The sequence below is a fragment of the Ictidomys tridecemlineatus genome, chromosome 6 (assembly GCF_052094955.1).
Source record: "Ictidomys tridecemlineatus isolate mIctTri1 chromosome 6, mIctTri1.hap1, whole genome shotgun sequence".
Classification (NCBI taxonomy): Eukaryota; Metazoa; Chordata; class Mammalia; order Rodentia; family Sciuridae; genus Ictidomys; species Ictidomys tridecemlineatus.
In genome coordinates, this window is record NC_135482.1 from 122786331 (window position 1) to 122807694 (window position 21364).

The 21364-nt window shown below is 39.0% G+C and overlaps 1 protein-coding gene across 2 annotated transcripts in view; it reads left to right on the plus strand.

The window, feature by feature from the left end:
- Positions 1–11997: 11997 nt before the first annotated feature.
- Positions 11998–21364, plus strand: part of Cryl1 (crystallin lambda 1) — a 131249-nt gene continuing 121882 nt past the window's right edge. The window contains exon 1 of one of the 2 annotated variants that reach the window (XM_005338618.4): positions 11998–12159. In XM_005338618.4, the coding sequence (XP_005338675.1) occupies positions 12119–12159 (41 nt within the window). In that variant the 5' untranslated portion in view covers positions 11998–12118. Of the gene's footprint in view, positions 12160–16642; positions 16666–21364 lie in introns of those variants that run through there. The other variant, XM_078015704.1, reaches the window with a different exon arrangement.

The window sequence follows — 21364 nt, forward strand, 5'->3', positions numbered from 1 at the left end:
TGAGTGAATGAATGACTAATGAATTTGAGGGCTGTACCATACAGGGCTGACAATAAGCTCAGAGAAAAGAGCAGCTATCATGAATAAAACAGTCATAGCTGCAGAGAGGAAGTGGGGCTGGGCTATTTAAAAGGAGAGGTAATTTCAGATCATTTGTGGTGAATACAGCATAGGTTTTGGAGTAGATATAGGTCAGTAGAATTATCTGAACACCCGAAATCTCACCTTCTGTAAGAGGCCTTTCCCAAACACTTTTTTTTTTCAAAAAACATCTTCCTCACCTCCATCATTCTAAGTACTCTTATCCTGCTTTATTTCCTACATAGCATGCATAATGACTATAATGATCATTATATATCATGCTATTTCTTTGTCTACTGTTTAGTTTCTTTGTCTTTCACTAGAATATAAATTCCATAAAATTAGAGGTCTTTATCTGTCTTGGTTACCACATTGTCCCCAGCTGAACTGTCTAATACTGTAACCACTAGCTATATGTGGGTATTTATTTAAATTAGAACTAACTAAAGTTAAATAAAATAAAAATCAATTTCCTCAGTCACTTCAGATGTATTTCAAATGCTACTATTCATGTGGGTTAGTGGCTCTCATATTGGACAATGTATTAGTCAGCTGTCTGTCATTCAGACAAAATGCTAGAGATGATCAACTTAAAGAGATGAAAGGTTTATTTTGGCTCATGGTTTCATAAGTTTCAGCCCATGATTGCTTGGCCTTGTTGCTTTGGGCCTGTGGTGGCATGGTGTATCTGGCAAGGGTATATGGTAGAGGAGGCCTGTTCAACTCATGGAGGCTGAGAAACAATGAAAGAGGAATACAAGGGGCCAATGTTCCAATATCTCCTTTAAACGGCATGCCTCCAGTGACCTAACTTCCTTTGTAGCTCCCTCCCCACAAAGGTCCCACCACAGGCTGGGGACAAAGTCTTGAAATGGACATTTGAAGGACATTGAAGATCCAACCTCTAAGCCCAGGGATAGAGTTCAATGGTAGAGCCCTTACCTAGCATGTGTGATGCCTTAGATTTAATTCCCCAGCACTACCAAAAAAAAAAAAAAATCCAACTATAGCAGACAATACAGATATTAAACATTTCCACCACCAGAGAAAGTTCTCTTGGATAGTGCTGTTACATAGGATATGTTCAACAAATATTTAATGAATGAGTGTTAAATAAATGAAAGTTTAGCTTCCTGTTTTCTCATCTGGAAAATGAGGAAAATGATAGTTAAAAGATTGTGAGGTTTCCATGAGATAAGGAGGTAAAATTGCTTCATTCACTAATGTGAATTATTGTTATTATAATTCAGGCTTCTCTGGGCCTCATAAAATGGGGGGTGCAAAGCCGATTAAATAAATAGGAAGGACTCAAATTTAACTGACTTGCCTTGGCCCACATGACACATGGGATCTTTTATGACACCTTCTCCTTGACACCTGCCTCTTGAAGGTCCCTTATTGGCCAATCAGACCTCAATGTGGAATATATTCAAATTCACAATGGAAAAAAAATCTTCAGGTTAAAAAAAAAGTGCCAGAAGCCCTCAGGGACCCAAAGGATCGCTTAATTATACGTTCTTTGTGGAACTAGAAGGCGCATTCACCTCCTCTGATGCTCTCATTTTCAGGCTTTGTCATGTGGGCACTAAAGCCTAGTTGAGATTAGCCCCCTGCACCATGGAGCTCCAAGAACATCCCTCCCCCAGCTTTCACCTACAGTTCCTCTCACAAAGACTCAGGCCAGATGAGTATGGTCACCAGGCTAAGTTCTTTGTGTCCCAACCCCTATCTCTCGGGCTCTCACACAAACCTCCCTGATATTCTCTTATGCCCATACCGATTACTGAAAGAAAGAAGTATTTACAGATTGTAGACTCAGTCATAGCCAAACCAATGGGATTCAGTAATAGCTCATTTCACCTGGACCTCCACTGTGCTGGAGCCTTTTTCTGACCCGTGAATAACCAAGGGTACAGAGTAAAATGATGTTAACTCATTTCTTCAGGTCTTCACTTGGACTTCATTCCTAAGTGTGCTGGTTCTTGAGGCTGGATAATAGTGAGCTGGATATAACTCTCACCCTGAGTGCCTGTAGTGGGGAGGCAGCCTGGACCCTGGTTCAATGCCTCCACTTTGCTATAAGGTCCTGACTATTTCAACTCACTTCTTCTACCCTGCTCTGCTTCGGCCAGAGGAAGCAGCACTTTGTGATCAAAGAGATTTGCAGCTATCTCTATCTTAAAGGCAATCTCCAAAGCTTGAGACCTTATCTTCAGGCTAATCCCAGTTTTCCACCAGTGATAGGAATGTGAGCTTGTTTTAGTACATAGAAAAGGTGACTTAGGAGTTTACTTTTTATTTAAGGATTATTATTCAATTTGTTGGAGTTTTAATATCAACATTTTTCCTTGGATCAATTTTTTAAAGTACAGGGAAAAAAATTAACAATCACTTTTAAGAGGTCTTTGAGTTTATGAAATTAATTAAACATTTTTACGGTATTTTAAAACTGCATTTATAAATATATTGTATTTTATTTCCTCTGTGTTTCTAACTAGTTGGACTTCACAAAACTCCCCCAAATACTAAATGTTTTATAAATCTAATAAATGAAATCATCCTAATGTGCTCCTTAAGTTCTTTTAAATGTCCCAAAACTATACAGGAAATTAGGAAGATCTCATCTTAAAATATTGTCCAAATCAGTTTCTCAACTATACATTTTGGGATGGTGGTGCTGGGGATTGAACCCAAACCCTTGATCATGCTAAGCACACACTTCACTACTAAATTAGATCCCCAGCCTCGCTCAGTTATACATTTATAACAGTAGTTAAGATTTTAATTTAAATAGTAGTTACAAGACTGTTTCTGAGGCTGAATTTCTCAAACATTAAACATTACCAACTTTTTATTCTCCTAAAGCTTTATATTATATACTTAAAAGATGTGTTTTAGTTGTTGTTGCTATAATAGTACACCTGAGCCTGAGACTGGGTAATTAATTTAAAAAAAAGTTATAGACCTGGGTTGAAACTCAGTGGTAGAGTACTTGCCTTCTCTCTCTCTCTCTCTCCACCCCTCAAATGAACAAAAAGGAAAACAAAGAAGAAAGGTTTGTTTGACCCCCATGGTTCTGGAGGCTAGGAAGTTCAAAAACATAGTCCTGCTTCTGCTCAGCTCCTGGTGAGTACCTTTTAAAAGTCATGATAGAAAGAGAATGGCCAGCTGGTAGATGTGAATGAAAGAAAAAGGGCTGAACTTTTTAAGGCTGAATAATATTCTATGATATGGAAACACCACATTTTGCTATCCACTTATTTATAATTTGAGTTGCCACTGTGAATAATGCAGTTGTGGACATGAATGTATGAATATCTCTTTGAGACTCTTCTGCTTTTAGTTATTTTGGGTATATACCCAAAGTGGAATTGATGGGTCATATAGTAATTCTATCTTTTATATTTTGAGGAACTGTCATATTGTTTTCCATAGTGGTTGATATGTATAATTTTCCATTCCTAATAGGAATGCATAAAGATTTCCATTTCCCCACATGCTCACCAACACTTTTTATTTTCTGGGTTTGGTTTGTTTGTTTTCTGTTTTGAGGGGGGGATTTGATAATAGCTTTCCTAATGGGTTTGAGGCAGCATCTCATTGTATTTTTTGTTGCATTTCCCCAATGATTAGTGATGTTGAACATCTTTTTTCATGTGGTCATTGGCCATTTTTATATATTCATTGGAGGAATATCTATTCAAGTTCTTGCCCATTTTTTAAAACAGTTTTTTATCCTTCATTTTAAAACTTTGAGTTTGAGAATTCCTTATATATTCCTATACAAGTCATGCAACAAATACATAATTTGAAAAAAATTTTTAAATTATATATATATATTTATTTGTTGATGGATCCTTATTTTATTCATTTTTTATAAGCAGTGCTGAGAATCAAACTCAGTACTTCACACATGCTAGGCAAGTGCTCTACCACTGAGCCACAACCCCTGCCTGAAAATATTTTTTCCAAGTTTGTAGCTTCTATTTTCATTCTTTTAGAATTGTCTTTGAAAATGCAAAAGTTCTTATTTTTGATGAAATCTAATTTATCAACTTTTTCTTTTATTTGTTATGCTTTTATTTATTATCACATCTAAAAAGATCTTTGCCTGAGTTAAGGTCACAAAAATGCCTCTTATGTTTCATTTTAGATGTTTTCTAGTTTTATGTTTTACATTTTGGTCTATGATACATTTTGAACAAGTTTTTGTATATGGTAAAAGATAATAGTTAATCTGCTTATTATTGCCTATGCATGTCCCATTACTCCAAGATCATTTGTTGAAAAAAACTAGCCTGTTTTCATGGAATTGTCTTTGTGTCTGCTATTATGGTTTAGATATGAGATCTCCCTCAAAAGCTCACATGTGAGACAAAGCAAGAATTTTCAGAGGTGAAATGATGAGATGAGAGGAATGACTTAGTGGATTAATCCACAAATATAGATTAACTAGGGGTTAGCTATAGGTAGGGTGTGACTTTGGGGTTTATATTTTCATCCTTGGTGAGTGGATCATATGCTCCCTACTTCCCCCTCTCCCTGTCTCCTTCCGGGCTGTCATGTCCTGAGCTACTTTCCTTCGCCATGCTTTTCTGCCATGATATTCTGCCTCACCTTGTGCCCAGAACTATGGAGTTGAACAATTATGGACTGAACTTCTGAAACTATGAGTCAAAATAAATTTTCCTCCTCAGGTTGGTCTTGTCTGGTCATTCTTGTCTGGTCTTTTGGTCACAGTGACACAAAGCTGTCTAAAACACTGTTTGGGGCTGAGGTTGTGATTCAGTTGTGATTCACATGCCTAGCATGTGTGAGGCTCTGTATTCAATTCTCATCACCACATATAAATAAATAAATAAAATAAAAGTCCATCAACAAGTAAAAAAATGTTTAAGAAAAAAAAAAGCTATCTTAATCAGCTCTGGCTGATTCCATGAACTTGTGAACAACAGATATTTATTTCTCATAGTTCTGGAGGCCGGAAGTCTGAGTGTTAGTAAGGTTTGGGTCTGGTGGAGCCCCATTCTAGATGGGAGAAGAGGTGGAAAGAGGGCAAGACAATTCCATAAGGTCCTTTTTTATAAGTGCATTAATCTCATTTATGAGGATGGACCTTATGGTTAATAACCTCCTAACGCCAACACACTGAAAGTTCCAGCATATAAACTTTGCAATACTTCATTGAAAATCAGTGGACCATATGCCTGTGGTCCACTTATGGACTCTGTTTTTTCCATTGGTGTATATATGTTTACTGTTCTAATTTGACAAAATACCAAAAACATTACATTTATCATCTTAACCCATTTACAGCATATAGTTCAGTAGTTTCGAGTACATTCATGTTAATGTGCAACTATCACTACTATTCAACTCCAGAATTTTTTTTTTCAACTTTGAAAGGAAACTCCTGTTTCTTCTTACTGCTACTCTCAATACTTCACTTCTGAAAATGGATTTTTCCCCCTATAATAGTTTAATTTAATTCTTCAGGAGACACCTACTGACTGTTGTACAATTTGACTTGATTCTTACACCAAGTGCCTGGAGTTAGTACAAATCCCCATAGATTAAGGTGATGTTCCCCAAGATTGACTCCACTCATTTCAGACACCAATTGTAAGTGGTGAGACCCCAGGTTACCCACACCTTCTGTCAAAATTGGTATGAATTGGAAGTTCCCATGACCTCCTCTTTAAGTTCAATAGTTTACTATAACAGGTTATAGAACTCAGGAAAATACTTTATATGCTGTAACCTATTTATTATAAAGAATATATTAAAGGGTACAAATAGCAGCTTGATGATGAAATACATAGGGTGAACTGATTGGGTCCTGATTACAGGATCCTCTGTATGTGCTGCATCTTTTGGGGTGTGCCACTCACCTGTCATATGGTTGCATTCTTGTCCATCAACTGGGAAATTTGCGGAACCCCATCCTTTTGAATTTTTGGAAGCTTTATTATATAGGTATGGGTGATTAAATCATCAGCCATTGGTGATTAGATCAATTTCCATTCTCTCTCACTCTCTCCAGAAGATAGGGTGGGGTGAGGTTGAAAGTTCTAATTCTCTACATACTCCAGAAAGCAGTATGGAGATTCCTCAGAAAACTTTGAATGAAACTACCATTTGACTCAGTTATTCCACTCTTTGGTATATACCCACAGGACTTAAAATCAGAATACAACAGTGTCGCAGCCATATCAATTTTTATAGCAGTTCAATCACAATAGCTAATCTATGGAACCAACCTAAGTGCCCTTCAACAGATAAATAAAGAAAATATGATATATAGTGTAAAGAAATAATAATAAAGAGGAGACAGATTACAGATGCCGAGGCAGGAAAGTGACAGAGTGGCTCTTTGTCCAAGTGGCCATTTTTATTTATACCAATAGGTTACATTAGGTCATTAATACCTTAACTACATTATTGTTTAGAGCATCAATAAGGTTGTTTATTTTGTAGTTAATTTTACAGTTATAATATATAATGTTAAGAGATTTGTGTAGTTTTTAAGAAAGCCCATTGTTTGAAGTTACTGTTAGGCAGGCAGATTTGCTCACCAGGGGAACACTTCCCTGTACATTTTCATGGTCAGTATCCCTACAATATAGGGGCTGGGGTTGTGGCTCAGTGGTAGAGCACTTGTCTTGCATGTGTAAGGCACTGGGTTCAATTCTCAGACCACATAAATAAATAAATAAATAAATAAATAAATAAATAAATAAATAAAAGGTACTCTGTTATGTCCACCAAAAAAAAGTTTTAAAATGTGATACATACATACACACACATGCATATATAATGAAATATTGCTCAGCCATAAAGAATAATGAAATTATGGCATTTGCTAATAAATAGATGAAACTGGAGACTATCATGCCCAATCCCCCCAAAACCAAAAGCCAAATGTTCTTTCTGATATGCAGATGCTAACTCACAAGAGTCAGGGGGTGGGGGGTGGGGAGTCATGGAGAACAGAAGTTCACTGCAGTAGACAAAGGTGAAAGAAGGGAAGGGAAGGGGGATGGAAATAGAAAAGACAGTAGAATGAATCAGACATAACTTTCCTATGTTCATATACAAATACACGACGTGTTAACTCCACGTGATGTACAACTACAAAAATGGGAAGTTATACTCTATGTATGTATGATATGTCAAAATACGATCTACTGTCATGTATAACTAAAAAAAACAAATAAAAAATGTTTTAAAAAAGAAAACTTCTGACTCTGTAACCCATGATGGTTTCTTCTGGTCAGTAGCCTCTTCCTCCAGCCTTTCCCAAAAGTCATGTCATTAACATAAACTTGGATGTAGATGAAAGGGGCTTGTAAGATGCACTTTTCACCTTTGTAGTTCTTATCATTTGGGAAATATCAAGGGTTTTTGGATCTCTGGCCAGAAATAGTAGACAAAGACCAAATAAAGTACTACCCAGTATTAGTTCATTTTCTATTGGTGCAACAAAAAAACCCTGAAGCTGTATACTATGCAAAGGAAGGAGACTTATTACCTAAACAGTTTTGGAGGCTGAGAGTCCAAGACTGCAGGGGGTCCATATGTTTGGCCTCTTGTGGGGCCCCATTGGCTGCATCACAACATGATGGAGAAATGAGAAGGAAAATAGCTGCATGCAGAAGGAGCCAAGCATGGGGGGTGGCCTCCATTTGTAACAACCTACTCTTGTGATAAATAACTAGGATCTTTCAAGAACCATATGAATTTCTTCTGCGGTTGATGCCCTTGTTAGTCAGCTTTTCATCACTGGAACAAAATATCTGAGAAAATCAAGTTAGAGGAGAAAATATTTATTTTGTCTTCTAGTTTCAGATCACTGTCAGCCAACTCCATTGTTTTTGGGGCCTTTGGTGGGGCAGAACATCATGACAGAAGGGCATGGCGTGGTGGAGAAAAGGTACTCACCTCATGGCAGCTGAGAAGCAGAGAACAAGGAAATGACTGAGGACGAGATGGACCTTTTCAGGGATCTAGTTTCCCCAATGATCTACTTCCTCCAACTAGTTCCCACTCCCTACAGTTTCTACTACCACCTCCAAATAAAGCCACTATGAACCCATCAATGGATTAACTCATTGATGAAGTTAGAGCCCTCTCCATCCAGTCACTTTCCAGGAGCCCTACTCTGAGCATTGTTGCACTGGGGACCAAGCCTTCAACAAGTAGCCTTTGGGGGACATTTCAGAACCAAAGCATAGCAGCCCCTTGTGACCTCATCACTTCCCACTAGGTCCCATCTCTTAAAGTTTCCACAAACACTGCCACAGAGATCCAAGCTTCAAGCCTATAAATCTTTGAGGGGGAAATCACATTCAAAACACAGCCCCCTCCCTTACCCTCAGGATATCTTCTGAAACTCCCAGTGGATGCCTGAAACTACAGATAGTTCCGAACCCTATATATACTATGTTTTTTCCTATCATACCTATGATAAAATTTAATTTACAAATTAGTCACAATAAGAAAATAGTGGTTGACTACACATAATCTAAACTATAAAAGCAAAATTGTGGGTACGGGGGAACTACTATACATATTTCTTATTATATCACAATAGTACAAAACTGAAACTCTCTACTCCTTAAATGGTAATTCTCTATTTCCCCTTACTCCAAGACTTATGTCTATTTTATTTTTTATATCACACTGTTTTGATTACTTTACTTTATAGAAGTCTTGAAATCAGCTTGAATTCTCCTAAATTTATTCTTTGCCAAAATTGTTTTATTCCTCTAATATTGGAATTTGTTCTGGAGTGTGGTTAACTTGGAATTAGATTGGTCTTTTTGAGGCTTGCTTTTAATTGTTTTCAGGGTGATTCCGGGAGAATTTTTCCACTACTAATGCACGATTTCTGAGGATTTTACTGATGTACTCTGTATTATGAGGTCTTCCCACTTTGGCTGATGGGAACACAGATCTCCTCAGCCTATGTGAGTTCTGAGGATTATTCTACTCCTTTCTTAGACCACATTTGGAAGCTAAAAACTTGAGGGGCCTCTTTTCCAGAGGCCTGGAACATGTTCTCCTCTGTGCATCATCTTCTTCTTTGGTACTATGTCCTGCAAATTCTGCTCATTTTGCTTTTGTTCCTGTTACTCCCTCTTGGTCTTAAGCAGATATTCTTTGAAAATTCCATAATCTTTTTTTGTTGGCATACTTACAAAGGATTTTTTCTTAAAATTTTATTTCATTTTAATGTTTTTTGAAACAGGATCTTGCTTTGTTTCCCAGGCTGGCCTCCAACTCCTAGGCTCAGGAGATCTTCCTGCTTCAGCCTGGGGCTACAGCCATATACTATAGGACCTGGCTTTTTACAGGGTTCTTGAGGCTTTAATTTCTATAGTGTTACATGCAGGGATGGATGACCCCTGCATTTGCAATGGGTAAAGGCTCAAAACAAGCAGGGCATGGTGACACATGCCTGTAATCCCAATACTTTGGAGGCCGAGACAGGAGGATTGCGAGTTCAAAGCCAGCCTCAGCAAAAGTGAGGCAATAAGCAACTCAGTGAAACCGTGACTCCAAATAAAAAATACAAAAAAAAAAAAATAGGGTTGAGAATGTGGCTCAGTAGTCAAGTGCCCCTGAGTTCAATCCCTGGTACTGCCCCCTCAAATAAAAGGCTTAAAAATTTTTGTAGTTTATTTGTTTTTCTAATTTTTTTGAGATGGTGTTTTGCCATACTGGCCTCAAACCCAAGTAGCTGATACATGTAGGCATGACTAGGCCTCTGAGGGCCCAGTGCTTTTTGAGCAAACAACAAACTTTATAGTGAGCAGCAACCCCACCCTCAGTAGTGAGCAGTCACAGGGTATTCACTGTGTGCATAGCTACAGAAACTGCTCAGCATCAGAAGATGGAAGCCTTAGAGTCTGGTACAACTCAATCAGAACACCAGAGATGCCCAAGGACAGTAGCTGCAAGTTTTCCCAACAATATACTATGACAATTCCTCTAGAAAGACTATGCCAATTTAAGCCTGCCTTAAATTTTGTGAAAGAATTGTAGCTCTGAAATACTTCATTGTCATTCGAAAAGGGGTCTGAGAGAAGAAGAGGATCTCAACTCAATCCTGTTTCTTGGCTTATGCCACAGAAAGGAATTTTAGGATGTGTTAGAAGAGACACAAACACAGGTTTATTTAAGAAAGCAAAGATATTTATTTAGGAAAGCAAACAATAAAGCAGAAAGCACAAAGAGAGGGGTGTGTCACTCAATAGTGAGAAATACTTTGAGTGAAATGCACTTTTGGGGTCTTGGCTCTTCCTTTAAAGAAAATTTATAAATAGCAAATGTGAGAAATGTGTGTGAGTTGACCTAGGGAGCTTAGTTTACTTTTTGGTACGGGGGATTGAACCCAAGGGTGCTTAACCACTGGGCCACATCCCTAGCTTCCCTCACCGCCTTTTAAATTTTTTATTTTGAGACAGGGTCTCACTAGGTTGCTTAAAGCCTCACTAAGTTGCCAAGGCTGGCTTACCAACCTGTGATTCTTGTAACTCAGCCTCTTGAGGATTAGAGGCCTATGCCACTAGGCCTGGCAGTAAGCTTAATTTTCTTAAAAAGCACAGGGTGAATCATAGTGATCTGGTTTTTCAGGATCTTTTGGTTGATGTCATCCAGTCAATACACAATGTTTGGAATATACCCAAATCATAACTCTCTAACTATATTTTCTCTTTGCTTTATTTAGTCTAAAGAAAATATGCCATGTAAACTAGTAATTTATGTAGGCATTAATCATCTGGATTCACAATACTCTAAGAGTCAAAGACTTTTTATGAATTCAGGCTTGGGGAGTAAAGGTGAGGATGTACATGGAGCTTAGATTTACAATTATAATTTTTTTTTTTTTACCTTCCCTGTCTCTTTTCTACCTATCCTTTAGCCAGTTTCATGGGTGAAAGTTGACTTATTGTTGTGTCACTTTTCATTTTTGTTTAATGAAGTTGAATATCTTTTCATTATGTTTATTGAAAGTTTGTGAGATTGTTCTTTAAAACCTAATCTCTCTGAGACTTCTATTTCCGTGTTTTCACTTGGGGAAAACAAACTGAAGAAAGACCTCTATTCATCATCTGAACCTGTCAGTGTTGGTCACATTTCCAGCTAGAGTGCTGCCTAATCATTTTTCAACTGGAGGACCGTGGCATTTCCCCCTTTCACTTGTGCTGTGTGGACACAAACTTTTGTCATGCAACGTAAGATGCCCTTTCCCGTCATCTGTGCCCGGCTCCAAAAAGAGCCAGGCTTCAGGGCATTAAGAGAGTTCCTTTTTCTTACACATACACCAAGTTGGCCTCTGGAAGGAGGAAGTACATTTCATAGTCGCCGGTGCACAATATAAGGAATTCAAATATGTCCTCCAGTTTCGCTGAGTAACATATCTGGAGTTCCCCTTTTCTGCTCTCCCAAAGTTCTGGAGCCTCAGAACTTGGAAGCAGAATGAATCACTCGTGTAAACCCAGTGTGTATGTACTGAAAAGGTGGCTACTAGCCTCAAATGGGAAATACTCGTGAACGTTTCTTTAGGATGCTTGAGTGGTCTAGTCCTGTGCCAGCCTGGCAGTCTCTTTCCGTGGACCCTGGTTTCACCGTGCACAGTTAGAAACTACAAAATGAACCAATTACTCGCATCAGAAGTGTCTGCTCTTTCCGCTTTCGGTCGGTCCTGCGCTCTGGCGTGTTCCTGGGTAATTCCAAGGAATATCCATTTAATAAATGGTGCTCACAACGTAAACGCTCGGTCAGCTGGAGTCAGCAGCGCCCCGGGGCGCTAGGCAGAGGGCTGTGTAGCCCAGTGGGGGCCACCGCACCGCCGGCCCCGCCCGCAGTCTCGGTGCCACCCCACCAGCGCGTGCGCAGCCAATGGGCGCGGGGCACGCCTCCAACCCCACGGCGCCGGGACCTGCCACCGAGCTCCGCGCAGGACAGCCCCGCCCGTGATTTGGTCTTCGCGCTCGCTGTGACCGTCCCTGGCCCAGTTAGGCTCTTGGCCATGGCGTCTTCAGCGGCCGGCGGGGTGGTGATTGTTGGCAGGTAAAGGGTTCCGAAGTGTCGTGCTGTTAACGATGGAGCCTGGGGAGGCGCTGGGGACGCGCTCTCCCGCGTTTAGGCCCACGCGTCGCGTCCATCCGGGTGGGCACCCTCCCTGCGAACGGTGGGGTGCGCCAACTTCCCGCCCTCCCAGGGGCTCTTAGCCCTCGTTGCTCTTCACGGAGCTGACTAGGCTGGGGAAGCGTCTGGGTCAGCGGCGGTGTCAGGTAGAGGCACCCTGCAGAGTGCTAATGTGAAACTTGGTGCTGACTTACCTGAAGGGTCCGAAAGCTGACAGAGCAGGCTGCGACTGCAGGGCAGTTCCTGGGATCCACCAAATGATGCCGGGCCTACTAGCTAGTCCAATAGGCGCGCAAGGCATTGAGCACAAGGAAAATAAATTTTGGCAATAATCCTGCGATAACTGTATTGTTATTCACAGTTTTTGAATGAGAAAACGGAAATGAAGCAGTTTGTCCAAGGTCATAGTAAAAGACGAGAGTAGCCCAGAAAGGAGGGTTCAGATGCATGCTTGTCAAGGCGGCCTGCAGGGTGCATTCCTGTCTGCTAGGAGGTAATTGGAAGCCCGAACAGCGAACGCACCTGAACACACCTGGCGCATGAATTGGCGTTTCTGAGGGTGAAGGCCTCATCGGTTTAACAAATAGATTTCTGGTGTGTGCCCCCACGCCCACTTTCTTTTCTTTTTTAAGTTAAGAAGGGGAGGCATATTATATATATAACTTTCCATTGGCTAGCTTTCCTTAGCAAGTCTATAAACGTGAAAATACAAACTACATATGTGATCAAATGTTCTAGTAGTTGTTTTAAAGTAAAAAGTAATAGATAAAACTAGATGCATGCTTATGATCCTAGCTACTTGGGAGGTTGGGGTGAGGGGAGGATTGCTTGAGCTTAGGAATTCAAGGGTAGTTTGGGCAACATAGCAAGACCCTATCTCAAAAAAAAAAAGTTGAAAAATTTTATAGCACGTTTTATTCAACATAGTATCTTTAAAGTGTTATTATTTAAACAAGTATTAAATTTTATAAATGAAATAGTTTACTTTTTTAACATTGTTTTCAAAATCCAGCATATATTTAATACTTTCAGTGCATATGTTTTAGTCAGCTTTTTTTTTTTTTTTTTTTTTGTTTTGTTTTGTTTAAGCCACTGCGAGGGAAAGACCTAACAGGAACAATTTTAGAAGAAGAAAAGTTAAATATGGTTTTAGAGCTCTCATCCATAGACAACCAGCTCCATTGCTCTAGCCCCACATGAGGCAGAACATCAGAGTGGAAAGGTATAGTGGAGGAAAGCAGCTCAGAACATGGTAATCAGGAAGAAGAGAGAGCTCTCACTCACTAGAGACAAAATTTAAATCCCAAACGCCTGCATGCCCCAATGACCAACCTTCTCCAGGCATACCCTACCTGCCTACAGTTACTACCCTGTTAATCTCTATTAATTATTAATGCACTGACAAGGTTAAAGCTTTCATAACCCAATCATTTCACCTGTAAACTTTCTGCATTGTCTCACACATAAGCTTTGGGGCCACTTCATACCTAAACCATAACAGATGGAGCTTAACATTCCCTATGACTAATGGCAATCACACTAGACAAGGTTGGTTTAAGCAATGTTAGAATCTTTATTAAGAAAGCAGATATTTAAAAAACTTTCTTCTCCCCTCATTTTGTGAAGACTCCTTTAAAAAGTACTTATAGGGCAGGTAGCCTGAGTGGCAAAGTACTTGCCTAGCAGGCATGAGGCCCAGGGTTCTGTTAAGGTAGCTTGCCCAAATATCCAGGAGAGACATACCTCTGAGTCAAGCAAAAGTTTACTGACAGAGAATATCAGCCAGGCTGCCCTTCTGCAAGGTGCAGCAGTCTGCTGAAAAAACTTCGTAACTATATAGTCATGCACAATGAAGTAGTTAAAAAAAATAACCCATCTGGTCCTGTGATTGTTACATGGTGTTTTTGTTGTGGTTTAGGTAGTTAGGGACTCTTTGGGGCTGAATGAGAAGGTCAGGCTTGGGTGGGCGTTTCAAAATGGAGTTACTTTGGCCTAAGGACTTAACAGCTTCTATGCCTAGCACTGCAAAACAAAAACTTCTAATTATTTTCAAAATGCAGGTCAAGCTGTGAGAGGAGGTTTGCTTAATGAGACCAAACTGTGGAAAGTCTTTGACCTTTAGCTGTTGTAGGCCAATCAAGGGTCTCCACTTTTCTAACTTTGTGTAGCCTGAGGCTTACTTCATCCCCTTGCCTGACACCTCCTGTTTCCTTTGATACTTTCTCCATGTGGCTGACCTGGGATGTAAGAGAACCTAGTACAGAGAGTGGTCTGGTGCCACGCGGGTGAAGGCTTTTACAGCTTGAGATGAGATGGGCCATTTTGTGGGGTTGCATTGTTTTCTTAAATGAAAAAGTGGAAAGAAAGATACTTTTATTTTAGAAAATATCCTTATGGATTACATCATACATATATGCATAATACAAAAATGCTAAATATATAACTCAATGAATTATCACAGAGTGAATATACTGCTGAAACCCCCATGGTGAAAATGTTCTTCAGTCTGAAGTTAGACTCTGTTAAGGATTTCTTTTGTGGTTAAATAATTTATGATAATAGTGACAGGAAAGTAAAGTCTTTAAAGGTGATTACTGACTGGTCAGTTGGAGACAAGCATGAATGTTCATTGGGCTATAGACATCCCTTCGTATCCATGGGAGATTGGCTCCAAGGTTCCTGAGGATGATGATACCAAATCTGCTCATGTTCAAGTCCTTTATATAAAATAGTGTTGGATTTACATAGAACCTATACAACCTTCCTGTACAGATAACTTATAATACTTGATACAATATAAATGCTATGTAAATAGTTGTTATTGATTGGGGACACAACTCAATCATAGAGTATTTGTCTAACATGCTCAGAGCTTCTGGTTAGATCCCCAGCACCCCAAGAAAAGAATAAAAAGTTGTGATGTTGTATTTCTAGAAAATAACAGTAAGAAAAAAAGTCTGTACATGTTCAATATTGATGCAATTTTTCCCTGAATATTTCAATCCATAGGTATGGATGGCTGTCTGTATATTCTTGCTGTCCAAGTTGGTAGTCACTATCACATTTTGATAGTGAGCACTTGAACTTGTCTAGCTTTAGTACTGCTGATTTCCTGAGTTTTAACATTTATTTGACTTTAATTAATTCTAATTTAAATAGCTACATGTGGCTAGAGTATACTGTATTTATCAGTACATGTCTAGAGTCCTGAGAGTGTCACTAAGAATTCACATGTATATAATATGCACATTTTATATTAATTACAAAAGGTTTCATATTATAGAAGAATATGGAGTAAATGGGATATAATATGCTATTCCTTTATCCAGAGCTCCAGTGAAAGTGATTTTAATTGTGTGCAACAAATGGCTTCACATAAGATACTTTGTAATAAGATGGTGACCGTCTCTGTGACCCCTTTAATGTACTTGAGGCTTAGCTCAAGTGAGTATTGTGTGAGAGCTTTGAAGCTTGGCCAGCACTTCTGTGGCATTAGAGGATTTTCAAGTCTATACAAGGCATGCCAGGGTCTTCCCTTCACCAGTTTGGGCCAGTTCTAACAGAAGCTGTTAGTCTCTGCTGTGAGACATCTCCTATGTTCACAGAGGCCACTGTAGAGATGGGAGATGGATGGGGAGAATACTTCTGGATCCTACCCTAAGACTGCTCTTGAAGGCCCCCTGCCACCAAACTGCATTCAGGTTTGAGACAAGCTTGCCCTCCCCTCTCTGCTCTCATGTGTTCCATCTGTTGGAGTGCTAATAACTTAGTCTGCTACTGTTTCATGAATGCTGGCTGAGGACATCAGTCTTCTGGATCAGTGTCAAAGGACTTCACTAATCATGGTGTAGCAAGTGGCTTTGAGTATCATATAGACATACTTTATTGTGCTTTGCTTTATTGTTCTTCACAGATATTGTTTCAAGCAATAAAATGTCTTTTAATTAAGGGATATACATTGGTTTTTTTTTTTTTTTTTAGACATAATGTAAGACTGCAGTAAACACAACCTCTTTTTTTGTGTCCGGTGGTGGGGATTTAACCCAGGGCCTTGAGCATTTTAGGCAAGTGCTCTACCACTGAGCCACATCTTCCTAAACATAACTTTGAAATGGGAAATTCATGTGACTTGCTTTATTGTGAAATTAGCTTATTTGTGGTGGTCTGGAACTGAAGCTATAATATCTCTGAAGTATGCCTATATTTTCATTGGTTTCCCTTCTCTTAGAGTCACATAGAGGTGCATGAAGGGCCTGTGTGGATTTCAAGAGAATACTGAGTTTAGGGACACCTACATTTTATAGTAAGCAATAAAAGATTCTGCTCTTTGTCCTCTCTCAAGGTTTCTTGCTACATATATAACTCTGAGAAGTAGTCCTGGTGAAGAATGGCCAGAGCCTCGTAGTCTTAGCATACCCAGCAAGACATGTAAGAGCTCATGGAAGAAGTCTTCCAATACAGAATCCTTGGCTCTGTCTACACATCCTCTTGACACCGCTGAAATGAAGGATATATTGCTGCTACTGCATTTATTAGATTAGGACCTGATGCCTGCTTCACATTTTCAGGAGCTTTCAATTTAGAGAAACCCTAGAGAACTTTTTTGATTTGTCTTTGAATTGTCTGAGGAGTACTCAGGACAGCTTGTGGATGAAATGCAACTTGATTTTGATATTATAAGTAGAATTTGAAAATTTCAGGATTGGGGGCTGGGGATGTGGCTCAAGCGGTAGCGCGCTCGCCTGGCATGTGTGTGGCCTGGGTTCGATCCTCAGCACCACATACAAACAAAGATGTTGTGTCTACCGAAAACTGAAAAATGAATATTAAAAATAAAAAAAAATAAAGTTAAAAAAAAAGAAAATTTCAGGATCGGAAGAGAGGTGGGGCCCAATCCACACATCCAATGAACATTTGATGTCATTGTCTCTGCCCGTGATTATCCTGCTTCTGTTTGGGTACCTTTAGTTTCAAGGATTTTTCTGTCTCAATGTTTGATTATGGGGACTGCCTTTTCCTGGCCAACAGCAAGCATCAGTATAAGACTCAAGCAATGGAAATAGGTGCAGTAACTCCAAATCAGCCTTGTGCTTCTTCAAGCTTATCAGTTTCCCTTACCCAGAGGATCAGACCCTTCAACATGAAAATATATAGTTTTTCTTCTAAATTGATCCCATTTCTCGCCCTGGTTACCACCACATTTTCTGTATAAACTTAGTAAAATGATCTGTATTCTGTCTCTAGTTTCTTTCTTCCCATTATCTATCTCTTGACTTTGTACTATGGAAAAATTTCAAACCATATTAAAGTTGAGAATAATATAGTGAACCCTTATGTCCCTGTACTCTGCCCCCAACATCAACAGTTACTAACACAGAGGTAATCTAGTTTCTTTTATACTCTCCTCTCTGGATTATTTTGAAATAAATTCCAGACATATCATTTCATCTATGACTATATCAGCATGTATATCTAAAGGATACAGACTCTTTTACAAATACATAATAGCAATGCTATCATCATAGGCAAAATATTAACAGAATTCCTTAACATCTTTAAGCATTTCCTCTGCATTCAAAATTTCCCTTATTATCTTTTATTTTAACACCTAGTTTGATTGATTCAGATGCCAAATAAGGCCCACATGTTATATTTGATGCTATTGTTTATTGATGCTTCCAAGCTATAGATTTCTCAGCCCTCTTTTTTTAATATTTATTTTTTAGTTATAGCTGGACAAAATTTCTTTATTTTTATGTGGTGCTGAGGATTGAACCCAGTGCCTCACGCATGCTAGACGAGCATGCTAGGCAAGTGCTCTACCTCTGAGCCACAACCACAGCCCCATCTTATCCCTCTTTTTTAAAAACAAGTTTATCGAAGTTTATTTGTTGAAGAACATGAATCATTTGTCCTGTATAATCTTCCATGTAGGATGTGAAAAGTAAAGGAATTGAGGATGATGCTAAGTTATTTTTGGAGAGCAAGAAAGGATGAAGGTGTCATTAATTCTATAGGAAAAGATTTTAAGAGAGATAATCAGGAGTTCAATATAGGGTATTTTAATTATGAGATGTTTAACAAATAGATCAAGCAAAACAATAGAGTAAAGTCTTTAGTTCAGGGCCAACGTCTGGGCTGGAACAAGAATGTGGGGTATTTAGTAGTGCAAGACGTGAGATCTCTAAGAAACAGAGACTTAGGACACTCCAACTTTAATAGGGAAAGATAACCCAGTGAGATTTTGTTGAATGTGTCCCTATAGTGTTATTTACCATGTTCCTCTATCTTTCATTCTTGAGACTGGAGTTAGATCCAGGGGTTCATTTTATCTTACACCCACCTAAGGCAGGCTTTCCTTGCCATCAGGTCACAAAAAGTTCTCTTATCATGGTTCCCCACTCCCATTCATCCTGCTAAACCCAATAGCCAATTCTCAGTCCAAATTCTACTTGATTACTGGGTTTTGACCCAGATGGACAATCTCTTCTCCTTGAGGCTCTCTTCACTTCCTAACCCTCTCATCTGGTTATCTGTTCCCATTAAATTGGAGTGTCCTAAGTCTCCATTCCTTAGAGATCTCCCATATCACACATGACTAAATACCCCACATTCATGTTCCAGCCCAGATACTGGCCCTGAACTGAGGACTTTATCCAGTTGTTTTGCTTGATCTATTTGTTAGACATCTCACAATTAAAATACCCTATATTGAACTCCTGAATGTCTCCTAAAATCTTCTCCTATAGAATTAATGACATCTTCATCCTTTCTTGCTCTCCAAAAATAACTTGGCATCATCCTCAATTCTTTCACTTTTCATACCCTACATGGAACCCACTAGCAATTCTTTTTGGCTATACCTTGAATATATTATATATTCAAAACTCAGCTAACCACCAATCATCCCTTCTGCTTCTGTCTTCTTCCAACATACCGTCATATCCTGCAACAGGCTCTGGACTCTGAACTGGTCTTTTTATTTCCATCTTTGCCTTTCTTCAGTACATATGCTGCTTGACTTACAATGGGGTCATAATCCAATGAACCATCATAAGGTGAAAATATCAGAAGTGTAAAATGCACTTACTAATTCCAGCCTACTAAACCTCATAACTTAGCAGCACAGCACTGTAGACTGTTGGTTGTTTCCCCCTTGTGATCATGGGATTGATTGGTAATTGCTGCCACCCAGCATCATGAAAGAGGTTTGGACTTTATAGCACTAGCCTGGGAAGAGATCCAAATTCAGACTTCCAAGTTTGATTTCAACTGAATGCCTTTTGCTTTTGTACCATCACAAAGTCAAGCCATCATAAATCATGTATTTTTAAGAATAACAACTAGAAAGTTCCTTTTAAAACTTAAATCAATTCATGTCTTTCATATAAAACATTCTGTCAGTACTCATCTCATACATATGAGTAAATATCTAAATCCGTCTATGGCCTCAGAGACACTGTGTATGTAACCAGTTCACCTTCCCTTCCAACCTTTGCACTTCATCCCTTACCTGCCCTCTCCTTCCACCTCCACTGCAGCTGCCCATCAGACTTAACAGTCATTCTCTCCCTGCCAAGGACACTTTTCTTACAGATATACTCATGGCTTGGCCCTTTACCTTCTTCAACTCTGCTAAAATGTTACCTTGCCAGTGAGTCATTCCCTGGTAGTGCTTATAAAATTTCTATGCCTCCCAGTTTCTACTTCCTACTTTTATCCCTCATGTCATTTTCTTTTTTTCCTTAGCACTTTTACTTATTTACAATAAACTAGGCTTATAGCCCACTCTAAGCTCCTGGCATCCGGCTATAGAATAGTGCCTGACACATAGTAGGCACTCTTTACCTCCGGAGTAAATCACTGTTGCCTTCATCCTTACTCCATGGGAAGAGCTTGCTGACCATTATCTAGTGTTTGTCATTAAGGCATGTCAGCGTTTTTGTTGTCAACAACTAACATTTATCAAGCTGTACAATGTGCCAGGAATACAAAGGTGAGTAAGATAGTTCCCAGTGCATAGAGCTTACCTTATTGAACTAACAAAAAACAAGTTCATATTGTGGACAAGTGTTGCTTTGCCCCCACTTCCCTGTACAAAACTTACTGTGATTTTTACTCATGCACTTAGATATCCTTTGTGAAATATCTAACAGTTCACAACAAAAAAGAGGAGTCTTCAATCTCCCAGACCTGGAGATTAAGATGGAAGTGAGATCTTGCATTGGTCATTTTCTCCCTGTATCTTAATTCAGTCCTACATATGCCTATACATGTCCTGCTTCACCTAGCTTCCCTACATTAATATGGTACAATGTGTTACAATTAACGAACCATTATATTATCACCCACTAATAGTGTTTATTAATAGTGAATTAAAAGTAATATCCTTTTAAATTCTGATCTCCATAGTTTTTAACCTGATGTCCTTTTTCTGTTCCAGGATGCCAAATCACATTTACAGCTTTCTCTCTATAAACTTGAGTTCCACATCTGTTGATTCAACCAACCATGGATTGATAATATTTGCAAAAAAAAAAATTGTGCCTACACTGAACATGTAACAATAACATTCCTTGTCATTGTTTTCTAAACAATATAGTATAACAACTATTTACATAGCATTCACGTTGTGTTAAGTATTATAAGTCATCTAGAGATGGTTCCTGAAGTTGCACATAGATTGTATGAAAATATTATTCCATTTTTTGTAAGGAATTTGAGCATTCTCTGAGCTGGGAGAAAGGGATCCTAGAACCTATCCCTCATTCATACCAAGTAACTGCTGTACTTGTCATTTCCCTTTTGACTCCTCTGTGACATTTCCGTAGACTTTCCTTGCTTTTGATGACCTTGACAGTTTTGAGGAATACTAGTCATGTAGTTGTCGAATGTCCCTCTGTTGAGATTTGCCTCATGTTTTTCTCATGACTAAGCTGGGGTTGTGGTAGGAAGACCACAGAAGTAAATTTTCATTCTTATCACATATCAAGGTATCACAACATACTTTCATTATGATTCATTGCTGTTGATATTAACCTTGACCATCTGGCTGAGCTAGTGGTTCAGTTTCCTCCACGGCTAAGTTTTTCTTTTGTTTCCTCTTTCCATACTGTACTCTTGGGAA